This window comes from Netta rufina, assembly GCF_964035555.1.
Source record: "Netta rufina genome assembly, chromosome: Z".
NCBI classification, from domain to species: Eukaryota; Metazoa; Chordata; class Aves; order Anseriformes; family Anatidae; genus Netta; species Netta rufina.
In genome coordinates this window covers 64,871,737-64,895,119 of record NC_140126.1, presented here as the reverse complement: position 1 = coordinate 64,895,119, position 23,383 = coordinate 64,871,737, and the positions used below count along the sequence as shown (strand labels likewise).

Here is a 23,383-nt window from a genome sequence, read left to right as displayed (position 1 = left end):
GACAGCACTTGTTGTCCTCTTGTAACGTCCTTGGACGTTGCCACTATCTCAAAGCTTCCTACCACCTTGGCACCAGAAGGCACCAACAAGGAGGTTTGCGTTACTAAATTAAAGCCTAACACCTGAGCAGATACTGACTCACCAGGGAACTTTTGGGGAGCTCAAGGTGAGCCTTCGCAGCTGGCAGGAAGCTGCTGGTGAATAACAAGGAGAAATGGGAACTTGGTCTCGCTGGCTGCGGTGGGACAGGGGACCCCTCACCCCAAAAGTGACCGGCTGTGCTGCTTCCCTCTCTGCAGAGCTCCTGGGGCTGGGCGGGCAGTGCACAGGGGTAGTTTTGTGACCGAGCCTTGAAGCGTGGCCCGCAGCCTGTGACTGAACTCCAGGAAAGGGCTGAAATTACCTCTGAGGGGATTAAGTTATGTCAGCTCCACCACTGTGGCCCCGCTGTGGGAAAGAGGTTTGTCTTCTGGCACCTGACACTTCCCCAGGCCAGGGCAAGCTGATGTTCTGCAAGGGAGGCCAGAGCAGTGGGAAATGGGAAGGGAAGGGAAGGGAAGGGAAGGGAAGGGAAGGGAAGGGAAGGGAAGGGAAGGGAAGGGAAGGGAAGGGAAGGGAAGGGAAGGGAAGGGAAGGGAAGGGAAGGGAAGGGAAGGGGGCAGAGAGCCCAGCGCGCTGAGGGCAGCTCCTGCAGCAGGGCGTTGTTGCTCCCTCACGGGCAATGCCTTGTCCCTCTGCTCTGTCCTCCCCCCGAAGAGAAGCCCGAGCTTGGGATAAACATTAACCTGGCACAGAACAACCTCCTGGGCTCGCCTCTCTCCTGGGCAGCAGGCTGGGACGCAGGAGTGGATCGAGTGGCTTTGCTCTGCACCAACCCTTCTGCAGTCACAGGCTTCAGCTGCAGCACATGAAGGTAATGGTGGCTCCGACCACAGATCCTTCCAGCCCAATGCCACCAGGGCCAGCAAGGGGGGGGACAAGGGAAGCTTCCCAGCGTCTACTCAGGGACTTTAGGAGCCAGCAACGGATTTCTGTGCATTTGGCCACCCTCCCAACAGCTGGTACCCTCAGAAACGTATAAATGTGGTGGCCCCAAGGTCCTGCAATGGATCTATGGATTAACTGCATGTCCTGGGACAATAAATAAATAAAAATCTGAACTGTTATTTTCGAGGCTGCAGCTGGTATCTCCCGTTTTAGGAGGCTTCATTTAAAAAGTAGTGATGTGTGTACAGCTAACTGTGTTGTGGAAAGAAACCCGTTCTGTTCACAGGTGCCCGCACGGGCAGATGGAGCTACTGGGCTGTGCAAGCAGGTCAAACTCTTGTTTCCAGCCACAACAGTTGGCTGTGGCAGCACAAATTATCCTCGGGCACTTGGTGCAGAGGTAACCTCTGCTCAGAACACCACAGGATTTACTGGTGCTTACCTCTGGGCCCAGCTGGCATTTTGTGACCGGAGCACGTAGGTTGAGGAGCCCCAGAGTTTGTGGAGCAGAAGGGAAGTGGCGCAGGGCCCGTGAGGATAAGCCAGCTCTGGGGTGCAGGTCTGCAGAGGCCGTGCAGATATTCCTGCTTCCCCCAGAGCTCAGGCAGGCAGCACCACAAACGCCTGGCTGGCAGTATGACCGGAGGGCATGGCCCTCAGTGCATGCACACGTGGAGCAAGGCTGAGACAAAACAGAAGAGAAACTGCTAACAGCGCTGGGGTGTCCTTCCCTTCTGAGTTCAACTAAAAATCACTTCCAGTTTTTCCCATCAGGGACGAGCTCCGCTCGAACACACTGGTGCTTACATCTCCTTTAGAAAAGTTTAATTTATTTTTTATAGGTCATTATGTAACACAAACAGACCAGTGCACATTCATACACCGCATAGACATGTCAGACTGGGGTTTGGTCTGACAACGCATGTTTTAAGTGCCTTTTTTAAAGAACGTAGGGACAAGATGGAAGGAAAATAAAAATATCAGCTGCTGCAAAAGGCTCTTGAAAAAAATACAGTTGTAAGCGTGGTCCTAATTTCCATGTCTTGATTTAAGAGAGAATGCCTCTCAAAACTCTGTAACAGCACCCTGTATGTGTGCGCATGCATACACACAGCAGTATGCATTAATTGGATTAGCAGTACGACCTGTAAAGAAAAACCTTCTGAGCTTCTCTAGCTACATGGCATCCTTTTGAAAGCAGTGTTTCTGTTTGAGATACTGTGGAAGGACTCGAGTAACATTTTCTTCTCACCCCAGGCTCTCAGCGTGCACAGCTGTCGATGCCACGCGGTGGATTTACCCCGCTCCTGCCCCTCTAACCTGCTGCAGGGCTCCCAGCCTCCCCAGAGCCTCATCTCCACTTGGGTTACGTCCACGCGGTGTGCTCGGCCTCTAGAGGTCTCTGCAAACTCAGGCTCTATCATTGTTGAGCCTGGCTGATCGGCCCAGCAGTGTCTGGGGTAGAGCTGAGGCAAGCTACCTGTCTCAGGTGAGCAGAGGCCAGGGCTGTGAGCGCCTCCTTCCCCTTCCTCCTCGAGCACAGGTGGCTTGCAGCACAGGAGGGGTAAGCGGGGTGTAATTCGCTCAGGCAGGGCATCTCCATGCACTTGACACATGGAGGCCAGCTGCTCCTTCAGGAAATGTTAATGTTTTTTACTTTTGTGACCTTGTCCAAATGGTTCCACCCGCAGAGCGCTGTACCCCATGGGGTCAGAGCACCATCAGCACTGGAAATTCGGGCACAGCAAAGAGAAAAGAGGGATCCCCTTCAAAACCTCGCGGCGCTCAAGTCAGAAGGAACATAATCATGTGGATTATGAACACAGAGACAGGGACATCAGTGCAGGCGTCCAGCCAAGCCACGGATGGCTCTGCTCGGATCCCAACAGAGAGGAGAGGCGCCTCCCAGAATTTCCCAGTCGGGCAGAGGACACACCTTGTGCTCCCGTGGGCTCCCGCAGGAACTGAAATGAACTGGAGAGGCGGCTCCACCCTCCCACACCTCATTTCACTTGTCCCAGTCTGAGCCCCACGGGAAGACGTCCTCCAGCTCCCAGGCCTTCCTCAGCCCCAGCAGTCACCCGGGGAGCACGGCGTGACCCAGTGGCTGCAACGTTAAAGGCGTGCTCTCCTGGCAGGATAGCCTCTGATGTGTTCAAAGAGCAGCTCCCCTCCTCACCAACTAAGCAGCTTTGGGTACCAGTGAGGGACTGTTCTCAGATTATGTGTTTTTGTTTTTGTTTTGTTTGTTTGCTTTTTTCTGGTGATTTTACGTGTACAGAAAGATCTCTTTCAAGCCTCCATCAGAAAAGGTGGAAAAGCCCTGCCTGGCTGGGTCACTTGCACCATGCCAGCGCCCATCAGGGTGCCACTGCTGGTACCTCCTGCAGATCTCCAGCTGCAGTCCCGCATTGCACGGCACCGGGTGGGCAGGAGGGGGAGAAGTACAGGAGAGGATGAAGCTCCTCTACCACCTCCATCATCACAAAGCCTGGGTCAACCCCCAAATGGTCCTGTACCTACAGCCTTGCTTCCTGGGGCAGATGAATGCCCGCTGTGATCACCTGTGCTGCCTCCATCTCTTACCGACAGCTGCTTTCGGAGACAAACTCTGTTTCTGCTAAATCTCTTCTTCCTCTTCGCTGACAGCGTCCTGCAGGTCCTGAGGCCCCTGCTCTGCTCTCTCTTTGACGTAGGCTGCCTTGATCTGTTCCAGCTCGCACAGCTCCGTCTCCAGCTCTTCCCGGTGCATTGTCCGCCGGTTCCTCAGCAGCTTCATGGGGAAGGGGTTTAACTCATTGAAGGCAATGTTCATCAGCTTCCTGCAACGAAGAGAGGCCTGGTGACCCCAGTTACTGCCTGAGATGGCAACAGATGCCCAAGAGTTTTAAGAGAGGGAGGCTTTTCCAGACCATCTACCTCTGCCGCAGATTGCACTTGGCTTCCCCAGGAGGCTGCAGAGAGCACAGCCTCGTGTTTCAGCTCTGGGCTCAACAGCCACCGAGCAGCAGAACCACGACTGAATCACAGGCACTGCTTCTAGCACAGCACCAGCCCAGGCGTATCTTTTTGGGTACCAGCATGCAGCAGTCAGCGAGGAGCTGGGCTATCAGAAGCCATCTCTGATGGCCCCTGGAGTAGGAACAGCCTGCTCTGTTCAGCTCATCCGATTACATAAATGTTCCTCTTGTGCACGCGTTGTCACCACAGGTTGTGAGCAGCTCTCTGCTCCCAAAAACCCCGACTGCTACACCTGAGAGAAACCCAGCAGGGGACAGAGAAAGTTCCTGCTGCTGAAAAATGAGGGCCGGCCCAGACTTTGTGGCCTGGTCTGTGGTAGCATGCCTTCACCCTAGCCCAACAGGCTTTAAGTAACAGCATGCAGAAAAAGTCAAAAAGGAGGCACATTGTCAACGTCCTGGTGACCTGCCAGTGCATGCATCTCTCTTAACTGACTGGTCACAACTCTTTTCAGGCTGACCTAAGAGGCAAGCAAGCACAGGCCCAGAGTAAGAGGCTGACTATACCCCACAGTCCTACCTGCCATCCACAATCATCCTAGTGAAAAAACGCAGGTACTGGTAAATCTCCACATTGTCATGAATCCTTAGGATTTCCTCCTCGTTGTATTTAAAGATTGCGAGAGCATAGCGGAAAATCACCTGCAAGGTTGAAAAGCATTTCAGTTGACAAAGTCTTAGGCAGCTGAGGGATCAGCTTATAACATGGCTTAAAACATGGGGTGAGGAAGACACCACTGCAGTTCACGCTGGTTGCTGGGCTCCTGCTGTACTCTACAGGCTGCTTTAGGGCGGGCCTAAAAAAAAAAACAGAGCTAATCCCACAGGAATGACACTCCGTTTGCTAATTTACAACTCCAGAGCACACCTGATCCTCCAAAAGGATGCCACAGGGCTCTCACAAGGGTTCTCTCGTTCTCCCTACACACTGGTGCAACACGAGACTCACATTTTTTCACAAGTGCTAAATCTCTGCCCGTCTCCTGCTCCATGTATCTGTCCCCTCTCAGCTAGGTCTGGGTTGCAGAGCAGAAGACACCGTGGCCTGTCAGAGAACTGTTTCTAGCAGGACTACGTGCTAAAAAATGTCAGGGGCACTGCACACACGGTATCAGGGACTAGGACTGCCTGCAGGCAGCAACTACACAGATGACATCGGGTGGCAGGGAGGCACCAAGGCACCCCACCAAACAGTCAGGGTAGGACAAGAGGCCCAAACCCCCATCTCTTTGACACACGTGGACATCCTTCGTTCGGCTGTCACGTCACAGAAGTAGTGCAGAAGGAAGGGAGGCCTAGATTCATGGTTTCACCTTAGTTCCTTCATACAAGAAGGCATCCCACACTCGCAGGAGGATGTCGCTGACCAGGCTGTCCACAAAGGCCACCAGAAACCAGTTGAAGGTGATGAGGGAGACATCGATCTGATGCTGCTCGAAATGAGCCGTGAGGCGAGGCAGCTTCTCTGCCAGGAAGTCTTTGAAGACTCTCTGATCTACCTGAAGTTGACGAAAAAGAAAACAACGAATTATCTGTTAAAAGCAGTCGTGGTGCTGAAGGAGAGGAACAACACAGCAGGACAATGAGCCAATTGCATGAGCCAAGATACAGAAACACAGTCAGCGAGGTCCCTGACTCAAGTTTATAAAGGCTTCATCTCAAGGAAGTTATGGTTTCGTGAGGGGAAGTGCTACAGAGCAAGAACAGGGTTAGGTCTTTCCCTGTACCACATCACACCACTGCCCCAGTTCTGTCAGCCCAGTTACCTTTGAGCCCGTAGTACAAACCAGACAAGGTGATATGCTTTGGTCTTTAAAACCCACAAGAACTAAATTTTGATTTTCTCAACCAGCTTTCACTTTATCAAGCCAATCCGCAAAGTATCACCCTAGACCCTCCTCTTCACTTTCTTCTTGGATAGACTTACAGAGGCCAAACATGAGCCCAGGAAGTCTTACGAGAAGAAAAGGCTCACTCAGCTGACAGTCTTTTATCACCAAACGTAGGGGAGCCTGTGTGTCCTCCAGCCTGCTGTTGTTTTCCCTGGCAATCACTGTGCTGAGTGTCAAGTGCTGTCTATTAAAATCTCACTGCTAACCCTACCTGCTCCAGATCACTGCAGCACAGACATCTTGCTGTCTGCACAATGATTTGGCTGCTTCCCAAGCCTCTGTGGGCTGACCTCTTCACCGGCACACCAATGTCCCAGTAAACACCATCAATTCAGTGGCAGAATCACTCACTCTCCACTACCGATGCTTGCAGCCTCCTCCACTGCGAGCTCACAGCAGAAACCCTTTTCTCTGTGAAAGGACCACACACAGTAACAAGACCGAGGTGATGGCCAGGCGCACCAGGCTGGGCACTGCTGGGTGTGGGTGGTAGGGTCACACAATTACACTTCCACAGAGCTAAACGGAATTTATCCTGGCTCTGTGCCCATCTGGGAGGACACCGTACATCTGATACAAGACAACACACCTTGAAAACCTTGAAATCCAGGAACTTTGAACCAGGAGCATGAGTTACTTATAAAACTTCTTATATCAAATGGCCACAGGGCTTTTGATATGCAGGAAAAAAAGAAAAAAGAAAAAACAAAAAACTGATACGCAGCCCCAAAGCCAGAATTAACACTGCATTTGATCATGAACTGAAACAGAGTGAATATAAAAATAACAGTACATAAAAATACCAGGAGCACGGGGCACTCCAAAAGATAGGGTGAGGTTTCTAAAGAAAAATGCAATGGGCTCCAGAATGGCATTTTCTTCCTGTTTGGTTCTACATCTGTCAGCGTTTGCCACTTCACTTTTTCGCTTTTACTGGGCCCTCCTTACAATAAATTCTTCCTTCTGACTAACCTGACCTCCAGGTTGTTATTCAGGACTGGTACTCAGTTTATTAACCACTCTGTAGCTCTGTAATGGAAGGGACTGAAAGGTGATGTCAGCTGTCCTGTGAGAAATCAAACACAGTGCAAGCTCACAGCATCACAGACTTGTGAAAGGGTTTGGGTTGGAAGGGCCCTTAAAGACCATCCAGTTCCAGCTGTGAGAAACAAAGTTGTGTTTTTGCACTAGGAGGTGTTTTTGCAGTGGAAAATTCCCCTAACCTTGCATATTCAAAAGTGCTTGTGCGGCACAGCAGTGTGGAGTATGTTAGGCAGATAAGGGGAAGGTCCCACTGTCCCAAAATAAGGAGGATAGCTAAGAAAAACAGGATAAGCAGTACAAAATCAGTAAAAACAAAAATCACGGGCTCTCTAGTCAGGAGAGAAGAAAGGAAAAAAAAGGAAAAGGAGAAATTAATGGTTGGTCAAATTAAATTGTACATATGTGGTGTAGAAGTGTGTCGAGTAGGCTGTGAACCTGCAGTACTCAGGCAATGAGGAAACAGAGGAGAAATCAGGTGTTGGGTTGTAGGGAATATAAATTTATGGTAAACTTTTACTGTGTGCTCCTGCTTGCAGGACACCCGCCATTGCAACTGCAAATAAAATAGCTTCACAGAAGATCCTGACTGAAGAAAATTGTTGAGATTTTTCTCACACAGTCCCCGGCCACGGGCAGGGACCCCTCCTGCTAGTCCAGGTTGTCCAAAGCCCCAGCCAGCCAGGGATGGGGCATCCACAGCTTCTCTGGGCAGCCTGTGCCAGTGCCTCACCACCCTCACAGTGAAGAATTTCTTCCGAATATCTAATCTACATCTCCCCTCTTTTGGTTTAAAGCCATTACTTCTTGTCCTGTCACTGCAGGCTCTGGGTATCAAGCTGGTAGGAGCAGGACAGACTGAGGCTCCCCTCCTCTTCAGACTGCTCCTGGCTGCATCGCTGGTGCCCAGGTGAAACAAGTTGGCCTTTAAACCTCTAGTGTAAATCACGGCAGAAGTGAGAGCGCCCAGCTCACCTGTGATGTTATCAGTGTGTCGCTGTAGTAGTCTGCTGGCATCAGGTTCTCCACAATGTGGACGAGGCACCAGAAGGCACTTTCCTCATCTTCCAGGACCAGCAGGGCAACAGCTGCCAACCTGTGATGGACAGGACACAGTGAGGCAGTGCAGCACTGCAGGACGGGACACAGGTCAGCACAGGTAGAGGGGAATCCAAGATTCCTCTTGGCTTGTCTCTAGCTCTGTCAGAATCCAAAACATCAGATGCAGGAGGAGAGTTGGTCAGACAGTGATCTGTTCTGCGGGTTTCTGAGGAAGCCAGAGGGTTGTGATTTTCTTTCCCGTGTGCCTCTGTCAGCAAACATGCAGCATCAAATACAGAGCTGCTGTGATAAAATGAGACTCCCCAGCTAAGAGGATGTTCTGCAGACCCTCACAGTTGGCAAGGTGTGCTGATCTTGGCTATGTCAGTGTGGGAAACGGCTCACGCAGAGATATTCCACGACATGGCTCACCTCCCCCTCCTATCCATCCTCCCTGACCCCCTTTAGTTCTGACTTACCCAGTTTTAGCCAGATGGGAAACGTTCAAGGCCAGGCTGGATGAGGTTCTGAGTAAACACTCTTCTGGAAGATGTCCCTGCCCATGGAAGGGGGGCTGGACTAGATGATATTAAGGGTCCCTTCCAACATAAATCATTTTATAGTTCTGTGACAGCTAATATCAGGGGACCTCTAGAGTGGCAAGTGTCATTCTGAAGACCACCCAAAGAGCAACAGCAATAGCTTAAACAGACTTTCCTCATGTGTGAAGATCCAACCAGGAATTCCTTTCCTGCAGCTATTGTCTGATGTGCTTCTTCCTCAGCCACACACTTCTAAGAACTCTATTTTTATCTTTTCAGTAGCCAGAATTTGGTAAGTAAAAGTGGAAGATCCCCTGAGCCTTCCCTTCACCAGACAGAACAAGCCCAATTTTCTCAGCTCCTCCTCAGGTGTCATGTGCCCCAACCCTCTCATTCCTAATGCTTCCCATTTCCTTCAACTCTTCTCATAAAAAGGGAACACCAGGGTGCTCTGCTGAGCACATTACGAGTCAGAAATTCAGTCCTACCCTCCTGCTGTTATTTTGGGACTGCCTCACTCCGTCTCCCAAAGCTGTTCCTTCCTATTCTGGAGCTATGGAGGAGCCAAACAAGTGCATCCTGCTGCGTGCTACATCCCAGCAACAACACTGGCTGGAAAATGACACCAGATGCAGAACTCTGCAGGAAAATACCTAGAGCCAGTACGGATCTAGAGAGAGAGATGAGCCTGGGACTGCATGAATCACAGCTTAAAGCAAGCATCTACACCTTCTCAGTGCTCTCCCACGAAGAAGCAGCACACCTTGTTCCTCACCTGTTCAATCCCTGGCAGTACCCGATGGCAGGATTGTGCCAGGAGAATGCCAGCAGCACCCTCCGGAGCTTGGGGATGAGCTGGGAGGTGGGAGAGGAGAAATATTTGTTGTTGGTCAGTGTCCGGGGCAGGTCAAGCTCAATCTGCCGGCAGGCAGGGTGCTCGGTGCTCTTGCTCTGCCTCAGCAGCCGCTGGTAGTGGTCCGGCAGGCGGCTGCAGTGCCGGCTGACGATCCACCTCCAGACCCGCTGCCGATGCTCCACAGGAATGCCGCTTCGAATGAGGCCCTTCAGCTCTGCAGAGGGGCTCAGCTCCCCTACGCCGTTCCACCGGTCGCGCAGGGGCTTCTCCACCACCTCCTGGCTCCGCAGGTTGTTGGACTTGATCTCCAGGGCTTGGATTTTGGCCAGAAGTTTCCAGTCCTCGACTTCGTAGTCAGGCACAGTCATAAACCCGTACTCATCGTACTCGCTGGAAAGGCACAGGGCTGAGGTTAGTGCAAAGGCCAGTTCCCTGCCAGGTTCCTGTCACCCACGCCAGAGCACAAGCATCCTCCCTTGCTTCTCTGGCAGCTAGGTGGAAGAGCCTGCTGCCTCAGGGCCATGAAGGCAGAGCAACAGCACAGACATACGAACTCAGGTGTAGCTTTGCTCTGAGCTACAGCCTGACCCCACCAGACCTCTCTCACCCTGTCTGATCTCCTACCCACCTTGCTTAACCTGTGTACCTTCTCCTTACCACATGCTAGTGCAGAGGGAGTTCTCCAGGAAGGGACTGCAAAGCCCTCAGGGCATCAGAAGAAAGAGCAGGGATCCACAGCCCTTTCAGATGTCTCCCTGTGCACCATGCAAATCTCCTACTAACCAGAAAACCCCAAGAGTGCTGATAGTAGGGCTTGCTGAGGGTTTGTGCATCATCCCTGGTAAGTGATGACCGTACGTGAGAGAACAACACAAAGCTGTGCCAGGGGAGGTTCAGACTGGGCATGAGGAAACATTTCTGTACCGTGAGGGCAGTTAAACAGTGGAACAGGCTTCCTAGTGAGGTGGCTGGTGCCCCATGCCTGTCAGTGATCAAAAGTTATTTGGACAATGCCCTCAAAAACAAGCCTTAACTTTTGCTTGGCCCTGAAGAGGTCAGACAGTTGAACGTGGTGGTCTTTGAAGGTCCCTTCTGACTGAATTATTCTGTTCTGTTGTGTTCTAGTCAGGCCACATGCTGGGATATTTGCAAGGTATCATTTTATTGATCGGATATCCACTATTTCCACATCACCTCACCAAATGAGCTTCCTCTACCTCTCCTCACAGGTCATGGCTCCAAGTCCATGCTGTAGAGCTGCCCCCAGATCCTTCTTGCCCGCGCATTCACTTCCAGTGCTGGACGCTTGTGGGGGTGGAAACGTGTTGGGAATTGGCACAAAGGGCGTGGACATAAGTCCGTGGAACAATTGTTCGATCTGAGCTTGCCTTAAGCAACCAGGAGTAGGCCTTGGAAAATCTCATGGCCTGCTGTAGCTGAGCAAACCAAGCTACCAGAGTAACTGTGAGAAGCTCCCACGACAATGATTCCCACATCGCCCAATTGAGGAATTCAGAAAATATTGTTATCAGCAGCTGGCTTCAAGGACAAGGTCTACGTGACCGCTAATCACAAGGGGGTTGTTTTCTTGCAGGTGGGGTTGTTTTCTTCTAGTTGTTTGTCTGAGTGCTTTTGACCAATAATCTTGTGTGAAACACTGTCCGCCCCTGTTAAGTTCACTGTAAAAGTTAGGCTATTCGGGCAATAAAATGGAGCATGATCTGACTCTACTGGTGTCTGTCGTGCTTTCGGCCGTGCGTCCTCTAACAGAAACGCCCCTGTGCTCTTGTCTATTACCTCACAGGGTTCAGGTTCAGACCTTCTTCTGCTCCCTCCTTCACATCCCACTGGAGCGCTTCCTGGATGAGGTTCCTCACCAGCTCAGCGTCGGAGCTGGGCAGGCCGGGCACGGTCTCCTGCAGCTTCCGCAAGACCGTCAGGTATTTGCTCTCCATCTGGCAGTTTCGGGCTTGCAGGCAGGCACACTGATGGGGAAAGAAGAGGGAATGAGCTGGCTCACTGATGCTCTTCCTGTACCGCCTCCGCTCTCTGCTGGTCTTGCCCACACATCAAGCAAAGACTCCTGAACAGCAAGGCCCCTGAGAACACATCCAGAAGTTTTCACAGAAATTGCAGGCATGAATGGACCGCTGTGGTAAATGAACAAGCACAAGCCACATTAGCGAGCACACATCAGCAGTTGCTTTTTGAGGCTTTTCGAGTGGGAGACCCAATACAGCATCACCTACTTACCTCATGAATTGCACCAGTGGGTGGCCATATCCCAGGCAGCTCAGCTCAGAGACAACACTGCAGCTGAGCTCTCCGCAGGCTTTTCCCCTGCTTCTTAGACAAGTTCTCTACCCCACACTGAGGTGTACCCTGACAAAACACACCACTCAAGGGACTGAGCTGGGACCATGCGATTTGCAGGACACAGACAAGGTGAACACATGCCCCACAGCAACGCCAGTCCCATCACACTGATACAGGTTTCTCAAGCGCAGGAAGCTCAACCGAGTTCAAACAGAGCAAGACAGTCCCTGCTGCCATCATACTCCAGGGCACAGAGAGACAGAGAGAGAGAGAGAGGTAGAAATGAGGATTGTTATCCGTTGTTATTGTTATTGTGATTGTTAACTCACAACTGAGAAACTAAGGCCACAAAGGTGACAAGACTCACCCAATTAGTGTTTCACAGGAACCACAGTGAAGATTCCTGCTCAGTGGGAAGCAGCAGTTGAAAACAAAACAACAGCAAAAAAAAATCATAGGAAGAATTAGGCTGCATATAGAGGGGAAATAAATGAGTGTAGGATACTGTCATGCTACCACTTTAACCAGCCTTTTGCCTCAAATCAAACACATCAGTCTGATTACTTTCCTTCTGAAGGTTACAGCAGGTGCAGGATCAGAGGAGAGCAGTAAGCTGAGGTAGACAGGATTTCAAAAGACTAGGAAGCAAACAGATGCAAGCATGACAATAACATCCCAAAGGCTGCTGTTTGCCCTGTACTAGAATCCAAGACTGTGGAGATATCCCTTGAAACCCAGGAAGGAAAACCCAGGGAACAAATGCCAGACTCAGAAATTGGTTCAGAACCAGCAGGTGGGTTTGTCTGAGAGTAACCAGGTTATGCAATAAAATTCAAGCTTAAGATGAACTCTGAACTAGCTGCAGGATCTGAGAGTCCTGACACCTGACAGTGCCAAGCCTCCTAGAGAAATCAAAACTAGATGGAGCCAGCGTGCAGTCAGCCTGCCAGCTCTCAGGAAACTTTCCTCATTCCCTGAGCATACTGTAATTTCTTTATTCGTTTCCAAAAGCATAGATGAAATGCAGGAATCTGGGTTATGTTTCAGCATCCCTAGGACTGCGTTTTGCAAGTATTTTACTTTGACTGAAAAAAAAATAAAAAAATTATAATATCTAATTTGGGAACAACACAAAGCAGAGAAAACATTATGCTAAAAAAGAAAGCAAAGCATGTTAGGAAGAAAGCTGCTTCTTGGTGTGTTTTGTATCAATATCCATTCCAGTGTCCGTTCTGGAAAGAAATAAGAAAAAGCTCTCCCCAAGAAAAAAGTTATTTTGCCTCACCTTCATCAGAAGGGCTTTTTCATTCTCAGCAGCGCTTGTCCAGAGCCGAGTAACCTGGTGGATCTCCGAGTTGAGAAACTGGTTCTGGGTTTTGTATGCATCAATATCGTCCTGCCACAAAGCAAAACAGTCACAAAGGGACAGCTCTTGAGTGTCCCAAGAGGGAATTGAGGTGTGGAGTGTGTTAGGGACACAAAAATATCTCAAAAATACCATGTTCTGGGAAGAAGACAGGCCTTCCCACGACAAATACTACCTATGGAGGAAATCAAGGCCCAACATTAAATAGAAATGTCATACATAGAGAAGACACCTGGAAAATCCCAAGTGTACTGCATGTATGTGCTTTGAAAACACAGAGACAGCTGGGTGATATAAAGCTAGAGAAACACCTAAATGAGATGAAGAATATAGATGTTTTGTACTCTTTAAAAATAAAAATAAATAAATAAATAAATAGGATAGAGATCTTAGCCCCATGGGTGGCAGCAAAACACTCTCCCACAACCAAGTAAGTGGCTCTTCTAGAAATTCTCCACCACATGCTAGCAGTTCGTTACAACTGTCCAAAACAGGCTGGATTTGAAAGAACCAGGATGTGTCAGGAAACTGTTGGCAAGAGGGAAATGCACATCAACAGGGCCAGTGATCACAGCTAGTGAGACTGCAGCAAGGGGAACAGAAGAGTGAACAAAGAGGCGGGCACTCAATGGGGACATGAAGTCAAAGAAAGCAGACAGAGGGCTGAAGCTGAACCTAACCTGGATGCTTTTAAGAACCCTGTTAGAACCAGATGAGCCCACCCTGCCTCTGATGTGGGGACAGACAGCACACCTAGAGAAACACGCTCTCTGGTTTCCACGAGGAACAGCCTCCTGCTAAACCAGAGGGTAGAGAAATGGGAGCTCCCAAATGACTTGTGTCGTCTCCACGCACCTTCAGATGCTCAATCTCCTCCTGCTGCTTATACAACGTCTCAGCCGTGATCGTGTTGGCTTCCTGCAGGGGATCAGAGAGCTCTCGGGCCATCTGCTCTGTCAAGGCCATGATGACTTCTTGTTTGGCGTGATTCTTCTCCATCAGATGCTGCACGTGCTCTTTGAGCTCCTGAATGTGGCTGTCTCTCAGCGCAAGCATCTGCTCGAGCTCTTTCTTTTCCTTCTCAAGAGCTTCCAGCCGACTGGTGAGGTCAGCAATCTGTCGCACTTTGTGGCGCACCAGCTCCAGCCTGTCCTTATCTTCTGCTGCAGTGAGATACATGCTAGATACTCGCTTCTCCTGCTGGGCCGCCTCCAGGGCTTTGTGGAGAAGTTTAACCAGCTCCTGGAAAAGGAGTGCGAAGCCATCGCATCACAGTGCTGCCCAGGGTACCGGCAGCACGGACACTACAGACCCCAGCACAAACGAGTGAACAGCGAAAGATTCTCAGGATCTCAGAGCTGCCTCCTTTCAGAAGCAAAAGTGAATGCAGCAACCTTGGCATCACAGCGTCCCCCTAGCAGAGGAGCTCTGCTCTCAGAGCTAGGCCTGAAACGTCTTTGCAGCAGACCGCAGGCACCTTGACTTTAGGTGCATTGCTAGTAAGAGACCTGCTGCTCCAGCTTTCAACAACCCACCCTTCCTGGGAGGCCCAGCAGAAGCCAGAGTAGCTGGAGGTCAGCTCAGCAGTGTGGTAAAATGGAAGCGAGGGAAATAATGCAGTACACATCTCTCTCTGCTACCAGATGGAAATTGATGTACACATTTCAACTTGCCCTCTACCAGAGTCCTCCCTCGCTCCATCCCACACCAAGGCACAAAAGCTTGCCCCAGCACCGTGCTGCTGATTCAGGCTCTGCTGTCTCAGACATTTAAGGAGGCAAATCAAGGGTGTAACTTGATTGCCCCCTATGGGACCTGGCTCTCCTGGCTCTTCTGCTGGAAGAGCTACCAGCATCGTTAGTGGGGAGCCCAGCATTGCTCCATGCATGTGGAGAAGAGAATCACTCAGGAGAGACAGCCCTTGCAGTGCCTCAGGTACTGGGCTTCTCCAATCAAGTCACCTCTTAATTGTGGATCACTGTTCAAGGAAGTGTTACCTGTAAAAAGCACAACTCAGCCCTGCAGTTCCTGCCAGCATCGTGGTACCTTACCCAGGACTGTGCTTCATGTACAGACACGCCAGCATGACTGATATCTGCAGAACACACCTGGATTTGTTCAACCTCCCTTTTCCAGCCTCTCTGCTAGATGTGCTTCCTAGCAGTGGCTGCAGGACATCCCTTTTCCCCTTGTGCTGGGCACAGTCAGGCTACATAGAAAGGGGTAACACCAGGAACTTGAGCTGAGTGCCTGCTGAGCACTCCTCAGCCTAACACCAAGGCCAAGGGAGTCCCTGTGGCCAGTTTCAGGGTCCTGCCCTAAAAAAGCAGCAGACTCTTCATCACACTCACCTTCTGTGACTTGACTTCCTCCGTGAGCGTCAGGATCTGTTGCTGCAGCACACTCACTTTATCCATTGAGCTCCTCTCCCTGGACAGCTCCTCAGCCAAGCCTAGGAAGCCACTGTTCATCCACTTGGCTTTCCGGACCCAGTTCATCCGAGGCTCCAGCCTCCCGTCCTCCGGGATCTCCTCCTTAACTGAAGGGAAACAGAATTCATTTACACAGAACGGGGTTGCTGCTACGAACTCCGGTGTCTTGCTACCGGGGGACACACAGCAGCTCTGCCCAGAGGACTGACACACAGGACAGAAAAAATCGACCTGCTGGGATCCACAGGGTTGAAGCACAGACAGTAGGGACCAACCACAGCTACATCCAAAACAAAGCCACGGTGCTTTATGGTACTTGCCAGCTCCCCTGCACCCCACCCACCCTGCAGACAGAAAATGCAAGTTAGCATCTGTGGAGAGCACAGTCTAAACTCCACAGCTCCACCACATGTTTGGGAAGAAAAGGGTTGAAAGGAATGTGATTGTGCAGCGGTTTAACTTCCAACTCAAAGAAATAAAAGTATGGACTGGCATCACGAGTGGTATTTTTGCCTCTGCAGAAGATTCCAGAAGTAGGAGATAGGCAGATTCAGCCTGAAGCACAGCAAAAAGTGTCATTCTTGCGCTAGAAACAATGGAAGGACCCTGAGACAATGTGACGAGTCCTCATGTCCCGGGACTATTTGCCACTCTGCCCTTCCCTCTCCTGCCAAGTCTGACCCTCTGGTAAATGGTGTCGTACTCGCACCAGCTCACACAGTTCAGTAACAGGCACCTGCACACCCTGCCTCCACTTCGGCCTCTTGCTCCTCATCCAGGCTCTCAGGGTGCTCCTGGAATTCACTGAAGTTAAAGATATTCCCATTGTTCCCCCGGAGCTGCTTGGAGACACAGATATTGTAGACAGTGTTTCTGAAACAAGAAGAGATCAAAACAGCCTTGTGAATAGAAGTCACGAACGCTGCAGCCAGTGCATATGCAAACTGCCCAGTGCCTCACCCCTCCTCGTATCTCAGACTTACTCACATCCCACCCCTCCTCCAAGAACCTGTCTCCACCATGTGCTAAAGAAAATGAACTTTTGATGGCACCAGTGGATCTAAGGGGAGCAGGGGTGAAAGTGGTGGATATTAGGAAGGTGCCCCAATATCGGTACCAGCACAGCAGTGTGAATCAGGTGGGGATCTTCCCCTGTGTCCTTGAGCCCTGTACGTAAAGGCATCAGGCTGGAGAGAAGAATCAAAGCCAACTGTAGAGCAAGCATACTCATTCCCTCTCACCTCCTACCCTTTCCTTCGCTCACTGCAGAAACCCCCAGGTGCCAACAGAAGCTCAATTCACTACACCTTTGATACAGTAAAGTTTCAGGAACGAAATTGCAATCAGACCCAGAACCAGTCCCTCACAGACTGTTACAGCTGCTGCTTTCAGATTTTGCCAGGAGAGCTGGGAGATGACTCTACAGGACCAGGCAGAACCAGCAACGTGCTAGTGTTTTCTGCAAAACCTATACAAGAGCGTGAGGCACTTGCCTATCTCTATCTCACCCCACCCTGTGCTTTTCCCATGAAACAGGAGCAATTTCGGGATCTGACGAGCTCGGCTGAAAACAGACACACTACACTCATGAAGATCCAGGTCCCACAGCGACAGAGCCTGCAGAAACATTCACAGATCTAGGGGAGTAATATAATTTGGAGCTGAAAAGAAGCAACTGTTATTCAAGCTAGCAAAGGTAAGGCTGGTGATGAGTTACGACTATGGTACTTTTAATTAGAGTGGGGAGGAACGAATGTATAGCCTGCAAAAAGCACAGCTGAGACCGGTACTCTTTGGTCTCATGGAAGGTTTTTCCTCCTAACAGCATCAGATGGTAGGCAGAGTAGTGGTGGTACAAAACTACGGCCAGCCTCCCCAGCAGAAACATTTGGCAAGTGCCAGGCTACCTGCTGCACCTGCAACCACTCGCATGCTTTCGGTTCTCTGTAAGTGACCGGGACACTACAGTTAAGGAGAGGCTGGTGGGGGTTGGTTTGGAGCAACAGTAGCTGCCCAAGGCTTGTAATTTGTAGCCCTGATGGAGCCACACCTCACAGTGGCAAGGGCAGTGTCAGTGAAGGTTGTGTGACTACTCACATTCTTGAAACTCAGCCAGGGGCAGCAAGCCGCGCAGCCTGAGGGCCGTTTTACAGGCTCAAATGCCTTGTGCCTGGAGTTCCTGCTTTGCAGAGTATCCACGGTCCTTTGAAACCACCAGAATGGTCTCCTGTCGCTAGCCTACCGAGTACAGCTCAACCTGCCCACACACCTTTCCAGGAGTGATGCTCGGCTGCGCCACGGCAGGCGTGCTAACAACCAGCTGCAGAGGAAAGCTAAGCCAAGCTCTAGGAAAAACCTAGTGACCAGCCAGGACAGCTGGATGATGTGGAATGCACTGGAACAGAGGGATGTGAAGGAGCTTCCAGCAGGAAGTTTGTTTCTGCAGGGAATATCCTCCATAAAGCTGCATCATGGTTCGCCTAGGGTCCCGTTTCACACAATACCCAACAGGTGAGGAAGGAAAAAAGTAGCTTGCACTGCAGCTCTCCTCGTGCACTTACTGTATCTCTGTCCAAGGGTGCTTCAGGGAGATGTTCTGCAAAGCAGTAGATGTCTGGGGTGCAGGCAGAGAGGCTGCCTTTAAACCCACCACTTCAGTTGGCGTTTTGACTGGAGGCATAAAGGCCTCACTGTCGACAACATCTACGTAAAAACAAACCAGAAGACAAGAGGCGAGTGAGCAAGACAGACCTGCGTTGGTCTTTGGCTCCTTCGTGTCACTTAAGAGCCACATTTTCTTACAGCTAGACCTTCTGTGCACAACCTGCCAGGCAGAACAAAGGCAGCAGAGCAGGTTTCCTGCATTTAAGGTCAAATTACAGAAGGTTCCAGGCAGAAGTACATTATCTGGTCAGGGACTACCAACTGCCTTCAGCCATCGGTACCTGAGAATGACTAACTCTAAGCAATCAACCTTTAACCTCCTAAAGGAAGGAGGAACAGAGCTGTTGCTGTTCTTTTCTCCCAGCACAGCGTTTGATAGTTTTACTGTGCAGGTAGCATCGATCCAAGCAGTGACAGCTAGCAGCTGCTGTTTGAAAACCTGGCCAGTGCCCCTGTCCGCTCAGAGGTGAGGAGCACCATTCATTGCTGGAGAGCTGAAAGCAGAGGAAGGGCTGACACACGCAACACCTACTTGTTCTGTCAGCCAGGGGTTCATTCACAAGCTGGGAGCTGCCCACAGGAAATCTGCTCGGAGCATTGCAAAATTCCCAACGTCTCACTTGTAGCTGCTGCAGCCAGTACATCATGGCCTGCTTGCTGATTGCCTAAGACAACACAGAACAGGAAGAGGGCAATCTCATCAGCATGAGATCATCAGCACCCCGTAGGGATGACCACCATGGCTCTGGCCATGCCTGCAGAAATCAAGGCCAGCTGTGTCATGCCTACGCTACAGCCTCCAATTTGGAAGGACTGAATAAATCCGCAGCATGGCCTTAGCTGCAGAACCTCAGAGGACAGCTGACCTTATTTTAAGCCCTTTTTGTTTACTGTGTTCCAAGGCTAAGCAGAAATGCCACAGTTCTTTTAACTGGGGATCACCCATGGAGTTCTCTCAATAGAGATTTTCACAGAGGTAAGAACCTAACAAAGTTCTTTGCTGAAGGAGCCACTTTATACAGGGGAGCTCATTTCTGTTCAGTAAGTTACCAAGTGGACTGCAGGGCTCTCTGGTAACTTTAATTCAGCACCCAATTTAACTTCTACTCCTATTCTTTTAAAGAAAAGTCATCTCACTGGCAGTGGAATCCCAGCCTCGCAAAAACAGTGAAAACAATTTAGGTCCAAAAGGCAAAAGCGCAGGCTGAGGACTAAAGTGAAACTCACACTGAGGTATGTTAGCAGAGATGTGTCTGTCCCGACGGGGAACGCTCTGCACCAGCCCCCAGAAGAAGGTGCTGACCCTTACCTTCAAAGTAAAAACTCTGCTTGGTGTTCTGATCTCAAAAACCCCTTCACCATTCTCCACCTTGCAGTCAAAGCTGGCGCTGGAGAGATCGATAGACCCCAAAGGGTTCACATCCTGTGCAGTTCTGTAGTACAGTAAGTGACATTTATTTTCATCATAGATGAACCAACGAGACTTCCAAGTCTTGATGGGACCCTTGATGCCCAGCTTATTTAAATAGCCACAGAGCTTTTTTCTGGGTGTTTCTCTGCTGGGTTTCAGCTGTACATTTTCTGCTTCTCCAGGGGAGGAAAGCACGGCCTTCTCCTTTGCTGAGGCTCCACCACTCCTGCTGTTGTCTGGGTTTGACTCTGCTAGCTTGCCTGGGACTCCAGCAAGGGGCCAAGTTCCACTTTCTGGTCCTTTTTTCATCTCTTTCAGGAAATATACACAGTATCAAATTGAAACAGTAAATTCTCTAGGTAAGTAAGCCACAGCAGATCCCAAATACCTCAACCTGCAGATGATGAAAAAAATGAGGAATGAGTTCAGGTCTAGCATCTGACAAAAAACACTCCCAAGCTTTCCAACTACCCAGCCAAGGTCCCAGGCTTCTACTTTTAGCCATCACTCTCTCCCTTCCTGTGCTCAGATGACGTCTACAGATCTGTTTTCTCTGCTCAATTCCTAAACCAGCCCAGAGTAGCAGCCAAGAAGCAGTACCACAATCTCTCAGGTGAAAAGTAAGCCTGTGGGCATTTCAAATCAATAGCAATAACTGGGGGATCTGAAGCCCCAGACAACCATGTTAAGTATCAGCTGCAGAAAACGTGGTTACAAGCTCTGAAGGAACGTGTATTCAGGTCAAGAGATTTCAGGTAATCTTTCCACTGTGTGTCCAACAGATACTGATACTTTAAAACACAGTGTCTGGAGAAAAATCCCACCTTATGCAGCATCCTTTTACACTTTGTGCCAGCTGAGGACTGCTGTTAAATAGCCCGCATATCATGTGCCAGGTCTCCATCCAGCAGGCCTTACCTGATGAATTATGCACCAGAGAAAGAAATGCTGTGATCCCTGCAGAATGGACTAGGTGGCTCAGCGGCCAAAGTGCCCTGCTGGGTTCCTGGAAGGAACGCAACATGCAAGAGAAAAACAGAAAAATAAGGCTGGAAGGAATTTGTAGAGGTAGTCTAGCCACCCTCTCAGAGAAGGTGCTGACTTCAAAGCTGTGTCTCACTGAAATTTATTCACGTAGATTTTGATCTCATGCAAGGATGGCAACTCTGCTGCATTTCTGGACGCTCGTTGGAGAGCTTAACTGTAAGGCCAGTGTGATTTTTTTGCCCACAGCTGCACACAACAATGGCCCTTGTATAAGGAAAAATAACAATACTCCTGAGAATACCTACGAATATTTTGCAAGGTTTTTTTTGTTTGTTTGTTTGTTTTCCTTGCCTAAAAGCATGGTTTATACTGCAACTAGTGAAAGGACTACTAGAGGCTTTGGTTTAGTTACTATGGTATCTGAAGCAAATATGTAAACAAATAAACTGATGCACTGTTAAGTTAGTGGAAATCCAATTGCAGCCACAAAACCACCAAACACAGCAGCCAGCACCGCGACGACAACAGGTCAGTGGTGATTAATACCATGAAGCACAAAGAGGCATTGCCCAAGCTCACACTTTTAGGAACAACTTACCCTCGTGACTGAAAGAATGCTTGCATGTGTTAGCACTGGTTATGCCCCATCGTGATTACTGCTGCCTCCTGCTGTTCCCTCATTTTTAGAAATGAGGAAACTTTTTAGAAAACTACAGATAATGCTCACTTTTTTTCTTTTTTTTTTCTTTTTTTTTTTTGGAAAGACAGCGAACTTCTTTCAGTCCACTCCTCTGCTGCTGAAAACATTCACAAGAGCCAGGAACAAGCTCCTGTCATGGAGGTGCCACTGCAGGAAAGCTTTTGAAGCAACTGGAAACTTCATTTCCGAGCTATTTTTGCCTGGCACAAAGGAATCATTATCAGGAGGAAGAAGCAGTCTCAAATTTCCCTAACAGACCCCAGGGCTTTCAGGGTCAGTATCAGCGCAGGGACCTGCATTGCCTGGAGACTCCAGCACCCTTCTTCCTCCTGCCAGTGTGACGCTCCACGGGTCCACACCAGGGGTTGAGGCGCCCTGTTGTAAGAGATCTGGTTAGACCTGCACTGCAAAGCACTCTAGAGGAGACCTCACCTCCTTGAGAGAAGCGGGGGCGACGTCCCGGGGAAGCCACCGTCTGCCAAGCACAGGGCTGCTGCTGCGGGCACCACCAGCCAGGTAAACACCACCACAGCAAGAGAGGGGCTTCTCAAGCTTCCTTCAGCCCGCTCGCCGCCTGGGAACTGTCTGCAGGAGATCCTGAGCGGCGCTGGCACTGACTCACCCATGAAAAGGGAAGGATCAGCGCGGACCCTGCCCAGATGTTGGCAGAGCTGCGGCTGACAGCCTGCCCCCCCCCCATCCTCCCCTCCCACCCCCAGTGCTGGTGCCTGGCACCGGACAGCACTGCCTGGCACGGAGGGGAGATATGGAGATGGAGATGCTGGAGATGCTGGGGATGCTGGAGATGGCACCGCCCGGCATGGGGTGGGGGGGGCATCGGCGACAGCCTGAGGGGCACCCGGGTGTCTGCACGGCCGGTGGGGTGGGGGGCACGGGGTGGGACACACACACACACACACACATATAGGTTGGGAAAGGGGCACGATATGCTCCGGGGGGGTGGGGGGGGTACCTGCTCCGCCTGCACGATGCCAGCGGCCGCTGTCGCGATAGTGTCACGACGGTGTCACGGCTCGACTGCGAGGGGCGGGACGGGGCGGGCAGGGAGCGGCCGGGAGGCGGCGGCGGCTGTGGGCGGTGCGAAGCTTGAGTTCTCGACCTGGGGAAAAGAGACAAATAATAGACAGAAAAAAAATAATAATTAAATTAAAAAGTCCGAAGTGTCTTTTGTGTTGCGGGTGGCGGAAGTAAAGCGATTCGCCGCGACAGCCGGCTGGTGCGGGGGGGTTCACCTCAGCCCAGGAGAGGGGTTTGGAGCAGGTGGGACACCTGAAATATCGTCCAGGGGCACTAAAAAACGGGGCCACTCTAAGCCAGGGAAACCCCAAAAGTCAGAAGGATGGTGAGGCCCCGCTTTCACGGTCTGCGTTCGTCCTGGAAATCAGGATCGGGTGAGCTTCTGTCCCCCTGCTCCGCTGTGGGGGCAGTGGGTGTGGGGCTGCTGCTCCCCCAGCCCCAGTGTGAGAATGGCTGTGAGAACCGCGAGGAATCGGGTAAAGCGTAAAATTTAATTTAATTTTTTTTAAAAAAGAGGTAAAAAACATGGAATTTGGTGCCATGGGAGGCTGGATGCTAGGCTAAAGAGTCTAGACCAACCCCTCAAGAAGCCTCAGGAAGAGGCGAAATAGGCTAGAACAGATTCATTCAGTTGGAAGGGTCCTTCAAAGATCAAGTCCAGCCGCCTGGCCTCTCGAGGGGTACCCAAAAGTTAATGTACGTTGCCGAGGGCATTATCCAAATGTCCCTTGAACACCATTAGGCTTGGTGCCCCTACCACCCCGCTGGGTGCTTGTTGCAGTGTCTGGCCACCTTGTGGGTGACACTCCTCCTGCCAGCACTGTCAGACCTGTGCTGGCCCGGGAAGGCGTGTTGTACACCACAGGGTAACAAGCCTGATTGTTTTGATTTTTCCACGTGCAGTGATAGCTAAGCCTTGCTGGTACGACCCTAACCGGTGTCAAGAAGTTTATTGCCTGAGTTTATTGCCGACATTAACCAAGTTTAACACTTGAGCAAGGAGCAAAATCATCCAGATGCATGGGTGGGACAGCCTTTCAACAGCCTAAGCTCCCGTGCTGTAGCAACAGCGAGCTGACGACGCAAAATG

General features: G+C 50.6%; 1 protein-coding gene across 1 annotated transcript; it reads right to left on the bottom strand.

Annotated features, from left to right (window-relative positions):
* Nucleotides 1–1,872: 1,872 nt before the first annotated feature.
* TBC1D2 (TBC1 domain family member 2) lies at nt 1,873–21,693 on the bottom strand. The gene is made up of 15 exons (XM_084305529.1): nt 21,549–21,693; nt 20,487–20,574; nt 19,467–19,962; nt 18,690–18,822; nt 18,055–18,196; nt 16,230–16,366; nt 15,413–15,600; nt 13,917–14,303; nt 12,981–13,091; nt 11,177–11,364; nt 9,299–9,769; nt 7,916–8,036; nt 5,321–5,506; nt 4,528–4,649; nt 1,873–3,809 (listed from the first exon to the last, which is right to left on the bottom strand). Exons 3-15 carry the CDS (start codon nt 19,875–19,877, stop codon nt 3,608–3,610), a joined length of 2,799 nt encoding a protein of 932 aa, XP_084161655.1. The 5' UTR covers nt 19,878–19,962; nt 20,487–20,574; nt 21,549–21,693; the 3' UTR covers nt 1,873–3,607.
* Nucleotides 21,694–23,383: the final 1,690 nt, after the last annotated feature.